The 7,252-nt window shown below is 43.6% G+C and overlaps 1 protein-coding gene across 4 annotated transcripts in view; it reads right to left on the bottom strand.

Moving 5' to 3' along the window:
- Nucleotides 1–6,869, bottom strand: part of SLC25A38 (solute carrier family 25 member 38) — a 215,971-nt gene extending 209,102 nt beyond the window's left edge. The window contains exons 1-2 of one of the 4 annotated variants that reach the window (XM_044300419.1): nt 6,340–6,869; nt 5,199–5,280 (exon numbers count right to left, since the gene is read on the bottom strand). In XM_044300419.1, the coding sequence (XP_044156354.1) occupies nt 5,199–5,280; nt 6,340–6,539 (282 nt within the window). In that variant the 5' untranslated portion in view covers nt 6,540–6,869. The remainder of the gene's footprint in view (nt 1–5,198; nt 5,281–6,339) is intronic. The other 3 variants (XM_044300417.1, XM_044300416.1, XM_044300420.1) reach the window with 3 other exon arrangements.
- Between the last annotated feature and the right edge of the window lie 383 nt (nt 6,870–7,252).

Here is a 7,252-nt window from a genome sequence, read left to right on the forward strand (position 1 = left end):
TGAGTGGACCATATGTTCAAGAGCAGCATTGATCGTGCGCATGGGAGCACACAGCATCATAGATTATAATGATGCTGTGCACATTGGGCCTGCCTCGGGGCTATTGTCCCGCTCTCATAAGATCATATGAGTTTATCTGAGGAGTTGGGTCTTGTGTTCTTATATTATAAATAAAAAAATAAAAAAAAATAAAAAGATGCTTTAGTTGTCTCCATGTCCTGAAAGCTATAGTTTTTTATTTATTTTTTTAGCGATTTTGTTATGTATTTTTTTTGCGGGATGAGGTGACGGTTTTATTGGTACCATTCTGTTTGGCCTACGCCTTTTTTGATCGCTTGGCGGTTGCGCTTTTGTGATGTAAGGTGACAAAAATGGCTTTATTTTTTTTTTTTTATGGTGTTTATCGGACGGGGTCGATGATGTGATATATTTATAGAGACAGTCATTACGGAAGCGGCGATACCCAATACATGTAGGCAATTTTTTATTTATTTTTTTACATTTTTATTTATTTATACTTTTATTATTTTCACATTTTTTCTTATCAAGTCTCACTTGGATCTTGAAGATCAAGTGGGGCTGATGGCTGTACCATACTTTGCGATGCTCTTGCATTGCAAAGTATACTATCAGATTTCCTGTAGATGGCAACACTGGACGCCTTTGCAAATCTTCCAGTTGCCATGGCAACCATCAGGGGCTGCCATCACAGTGCGGCAGCCCCGATGGTTGAAACCCATGGATTGTCTGGAAACCGGGTAGGGCAGTGGCAGGAAGAAGCTACGGAATTATCTTTCTTACAGGGCTGGTGCATGCTCTGCGCTTCTGCAGGTCAGTTCTATAAAAGTACTGAATGTCGTCACAGCAGTGACACACTGCTGAAATCAGAGGGTCTGTCACTACATTATGCTGACGGGTTCCCTCTATATTAAAGAAAATCTGTCACCAGGATAAATAGCTATTGAAGTAAAGCCATGGCCTAATAGCACCTAGTACCTTATTTCCAGATGTGCCTTTGTTCCAACAATAGATGTTTTCTTTTGAAAATCCAGTCTATTTGGTATGCAAATGAGCCAGTAAGGTGCCCAGAGGGGCGTCACTCTTGCAGGAAGGAGCCCAGGCACGCCTCCTGCCACAATGTGTCCACCCACCCCCCCCCCCTAAATCACATTCAAGCCATAACTCTGCCCCCCCTTTTCCCTGCTCCCAGCATGAGGGAGGGCTTGGGCACTAGCAGGAGGCGTGCCTGGGCTCCTTCCTGCAAGAGTGACGCCCCTCTGGGCACCTTACTGGCTCATTTGCATACCAAATAGACTGGATTTTCAAAAGAAAACATCTATTGTTGGAACAAAGGCACATCTGGAAAAACGTCCAGCTTTACAGTGGAGTCTTCCGAACTGTCTTACATTTCGACCTTTTTCTACGCCTATGAAAGTGGTAAATAAGACAGGTGTGTCAGCCTGCCCACACCGCCAATTTTAGACTTTGTGTGAGCAGGGAGAAGTCACAGATCTGCGCCTCAAATACACCTTATTCAAAAGTTGGGAATCCATTCAAATAAACATCTCACAAAGTGATTGCATATTGCTATAATATGGAATCAGTTTATGATAGGTAGAGGTCTGGCTTCTGGGACCCCCATGAATCCTAAGGAAGCATCTAAGCAAAAAGTGTTTTAGGGCTTTTGGGCATCCTGTGTGGTTGGTATACCTCTGCTTTCATTTGAATCCAGGCCTCATGTATATTTACATAGTGCTGTACTATTATTCTGTGCCTGAGAATTTAGTTAGTTTCATGTCTCGTATGCTATATGCTTTCTTTTTCAATTCACATAGCTCTTTTCATCTCCATATTCTGACTCAATTTTTTGTGGGATGATCTGTACTACCATTTTAGAGTGTGTATAACCTTTTGATCACCATTTATAAAAATTTTCCCTGTATAAGATTATTGGTGTTATCCCGAATCGCAGACATTACCCCAAACCCCTGTGGTTTAAAACAAGCGCCATCTTTAAAGAGCGGACTTCCGTCGTACATTAACTGCTTCCCGACCGCCTAACGCAGGATTGCGTCCTGCGGGCGGCCGGGTTATTCCTCATTGACACGCCGGCACGTCATCTCGCGAGAGGCGAGATTTCCTGTGAACTCTCACACACAGGAGCGTGCGTTCACATGAGCCAAAGGTAAACGAGTTAATCTACAGCCTGCCAGCGGCGATCATTGCTGGCAGGCTGTAGATGCGATTTTTATTTTTATTTTTTAACCCTTGAAAGGTATATCAGACGCTGTTTTGTTAACAGCGTCTGATATACCCGCTACCTGGTCCCTGTCCCTTTTTCTTGGATCGACTAGAGGACACAGGCAGCTCTGTAATAAGTAGCACCAAACTACACTACACTCCCCCCCCTGTCACTTATTAACCCCTGATCACCCCCCTGTCATTGATCACCCCCCCCCCCCCTATAAGGCTCCATTCAGACGTCCGTATGCGTTTTACAGATCCGCAAAACAAGGACACCGTGGATCCGCAACACACGGGCATTGTAGAACCTCAGGAAACATGACAGGTGCTCAGAAAGTAAAAGTGCGTAAATTCACATTTTTGCACCATAGTTTGTAAACGCTATAACTTTTACCCAAACCAATAAATATACACTTATTGCATTTTTTTTTGTTTATCAAAGACATGTAGAACAATAAATTTAGAGAAAAATTCATATAGAAATGCAGTTTTAATTGAAAAATTAAACAACAAAGTGAAAAATGTTTTTTTGCAAAAATTTCGGTCAATTTCGATTAATATAAAAAATTTTTTTTTTTAAATGTCATCAGCAATGAAATACCACCAAATGAAAGCTCTATTAGTGAGAAGAAAAGGAGGTAAAATTCATTTGGGTGGCAAGTTGTATGACCGAGCAATAAACGGTGAAAGTAGTGTAGTGCAGAATTGCAAAAAGTGGTTTGGTCATTAAGGGTGTTTACGCTAGGGGGGCTGAAGTGGTTAAAGATGAAAGTCCAGAAAGGGTTAAAGTGTTTGTTTATTTTTTACAGAAAACACAGTGTGGCCAAACCAACGGTGGTCATCATACTTAGGCTACTTTCACCACCTCCAGTTTGAAACTCTGGCATGGCTTTCCGTCTGACCAATATTATACTTAAATGGATTTTCTAACATTTTTATACTGACGACTAGTGATTAGGATTCGGATGCCTCATTTGTAGTCGCTTAATTAAAAACTTTGGATTAATAATGTAGAGAGACCCATCCCCATACAATGTTAAAATTTATGGGCTTCGATGAGCTGAAATAATTTATTCGCAAAGTCATGCGAGAATTCGTTGAATAACTCCGGTAGTTGATGTTTCATCGTTTTCCATGCCAGCCTTAAAGGGGTTATCCAAATTCTAAAAGATCCCCTCGAATGCCCAGGCCCCTCGACAACATTACACGTACCTGATCCCTGGCACCCGCGTCGTCGGGAGGGGGGGTTGCCAATAGCAGGCCTCAACGGCGACAAGCCCCCATGCAAGGGACTTAAATCTACACCATCTCCCTTGATGGCGTAGATTTAAGCTATTTTCTAAGGCAAAAACTGGCGTAGAAAACGATTGAGACTTGACTGCTGTCCTGTTCTCTTCCCTGCCCACACTGTCCCCTTTTCTCCAGATGTCAGAAAAGTCTGGAAGACTAAGGCCTCATACACACGGCCGTGGGATGGGACTTGAATGGGTCCGCAATCCGATAGATGCAGTGCGGAACGGAAGCACGGATCAGAACCCCACGGAAGCACTAGGGCAGGGACGACCAAACTGCAGCCCTCCAGCTGTTCCAAAAGTACAACTCCCAGCATGCCTGGATAGCTTACAGCTATTAGGGCATGCTGGGAGTTGTAGTTTTGCAACAGCTGGAGAGCCACAGTTTGGACATGCCTGCACTAGGGAGTGCTTTCATGGTGTTTCTGGCCGTGCCTTTGCAATGCAAAAAAATAGAACATGTTCTATTTTTTTTTACAGTGTGGGTCTCGATCCGTCATGGCCGCCATGTGCATGAGGCCTAAGCCCGTAAAGATTTAGCGAGGGGCAAGCGTGCATTCCAATGCTGCCCACTTTTCAGACTGACGGTTGTGTCATCAGGTTGTATGCCACAAAATATAAAACCACTGCAAATGATGTATTTTGGGCACAATGCATGGGTGAAAAATAAGCCCTAAACAAATTATATGGCAGCACAGCTCTGTTAATTTCTCATTTTAATATAAATAAAACTGACCCACCGACAAGAACATAGAAACTGTACACAGATATTGCTCTTAGGACTCATGCAGATGACTGTACCTGGTCTAGGAAACGTGACCTGTGTATCGGCCACATTTCCCGGAACAACAGCGGCTCCTCTCACCAAAACTCATGGCAGCACAGCAATTTATGATGCAGCGAGTTCCTAAGTGATCAGAAGTATATTGTACTGTACTCACATGATGATGCAAGTACAGTATAATAGACCCTAGTTTAGACAGGAACACATTGCATCATAAATGATGCAGTGAGTACGAGTTAGAGGAGCCGTGACTGGTCCAGAAGATGCAGCTGAAACACAGACCATGTATCCCGGACTTACACATTTCTATGGGGGCTGCAAACAATGCAGACAGCACATGGATGTCATCTGTGTGCTGTCCAGACCCATGAGGCCAACCTGCAAATTAAAGAACCTGTCTGTTTTTCAGGCTTGTGAAAAGTGCAGGATGCACACGGACCATAGAACTGCAAGGAAACAGCTTTGTTTCACTTCAGCAGATGGCATTTATGTAGAAAAAGTTCAAACAAGGCACTTACTATTGTATTGTGAATGCCCACTTTGCCTCCTATGCTGGCTGGCGCTGTTTTAACATCACATTATACACTGCTTCCATGGTTATGGCCGCCCTGCAATCCGTGATGGCCATGCCTGCACACTGTAGGAAAAAGCACTAGCATGTGTGCGGTCCCACCAACCAGAGAGGCCAGCGCTTTTTTCCTATAGAGTGCAAGCATGACCACTGCTTGCAGGGCGGTCTTAACCAGGGAAAGAGCAAGTGCCTTGAAGTAACTTCCTCTACATAATAAATGCTATTTGCTTAAGTGAGACAACCCCTTTAACCACTTAACTACTATAGTGCCCATATTACAGGAAACTTGGGGCAATAAATCACTTACCGGAGACACCCCTTTCCACAGTCCCAAGAAGTTTTCATTGCGAATGACTTTAAGGAAAAGCTTTAACATTCCTACTTGGCTCCTGCAGAGAGGCAAAAATTATTGTGAACATCCATAGTTAAGTCTCAGTAAGTCTTATTTAAAAATAAATAAAGCAGTAGTCTTAATTTACCACTATAAAACAAATTTTATATATATATATATATATATATATATATATATATATATATATATATATATATATATATATATATATATATATAACAAAGAAATCGGACTGCACTCCAGTTGAATCTTCAGTGAAAAAAAGGTTTATTCACCCATAGGTGGCACAAGCGACGTTTCGGCTCGCATATGAGCCTTTCTCAAGCAAAAGGCTTGAGAAAGGCTCATATGCGAGTCGAAACGTCGCTTGTGCCACCTATGGGTGAATAAACCTTTTTTTCACTGAAGATTCAACTGGAGTGCAGTCCGATTTCTTTGTTCCGTATTAGTGGGTAAGCACCAGTTACCATACTCGGACAGTGCACCCTCTATATTTGTTTTTTGGCCTGGTGGTGCTGCTGGTAAATTTTCTTCCATATATATATATATATATATACACATATATACACACACACACACACACTGCCTGGATGTAGAAATGCCCCCCCCCCCATCCAGGTGGTGTGTGCAGCATATTGGGGGGCATTTCTCCATCCAGGGAGTGTGCGCAGCATATTGGGGGGCATTGCTTCATCCAGGCGGTGTGCGCAGTCCTAAAGTCTTAATTTACCACTATAAAACTAATTTTATATATATATATATGAAGAAAAATGGCGGCACTGGCTCCCAAATGAGAAAACGGGTGCACGTCCCAAAGGGAATGGACTGACTTCCCTGATGAATATTCTAGGAAAAATGAGCGGCACTCCAGAAGTAAAAGTGGTGAACCCTTTATTCACACCAGTGGTGCAACGTTTCGGCTCAGATCGCGAGCCGAAACGTTGCACCACTGGTGTGAATAAAGGGTTCACCACTTTTACTTCTGGTGTGCCGCTCATTTTTCCTAGTATATATATATATATATATATATATATACACACACACACACACTATCAACACCAGTACACACCCACAAGCTAGAAAAGTCTGTCTTTACCCTCTGGAAACGATCTGCTGAGTCTGTAACCGCGTTTTTACAAGATCTAATGGTTGGAAAAGAAGAGTAGAGCAGGTGCCACTTAGCGATCCGCACACAAACGCTTTGATCACTGGGTGCAAGTGCGACAGAGCCAGGACACGGCTACTGGCTACCAATGGATCTCCTGCTATCTCCCCAGCGTTACACATTTCCTTCATGTGCTCGACATTAAAAGATTCCCATCTCAAACGCTGCTATGTGACATCGCTCAAATTGCTAGCTCCTATCCAAGGTCTTGCAGCTGCTAAAGCCCATGCGCAGTAAGGTCCTTCTAACGTCCGAAGTCAGGTGACATTCTCAAGTCACGGGACTCCACAGCAGAGCGGACTGTGAGTTTGTGTTGTGGGAAGGTAGGGGACGGTGTTCTGCCAGATTTCTATAGTTTGCAGAAAGTCTATAGCGGAAGTGACGTGGTGCGCTGCGCAAGCGCACAAGCGTACTCCAGCGAAGCATTCCTGCTACCTCCACTGGAGTAGTTCGCACACCGCGCGTGCGCAGACTTAAGGGCATAGCTTTCTTAAAGTGACAGTCATCTCCATTAATCTACATGAATTTGTACCCTCGCGGGCTCGCTTCGCTCGCCACGCATCGGGCACGGCCTCGCTGCGCTCGGCATTTAGTAAAACTAACTCTATGCCGCCATTGATAGTAAAGAAGGAAACGGATAGTAAAGAAAGAGATGGATAGTCTCTTTCTTTACCATCCATTTCATTCTTTACTATCAATGGCGGCATAGAGTTAGTTTTACAAAATGCCGAGCGCAGCGAGGCCGTGCCCGATGCGTGGCGAGCGAAGCGAGCCCGCGAGGGTACAAATTCATGTAGATTAATGGAGATGACTGTCACTTTAAGGCGATGATTCGGATGATTTG

Source organism: Bufo gargarizans, chromosome 7 (genome assembly GCF_014858855.1).
Source record: "Bufo gargarizans isolate SCDJY-AF-19 chromosome 7, ASM1485885v1, whole genome shotgun sequence".
NCBI lineage: Eukaryota > Metazoa > Chordata > Amphibia > Anura > Bufonidae > Bufo > Bufo gargarizans.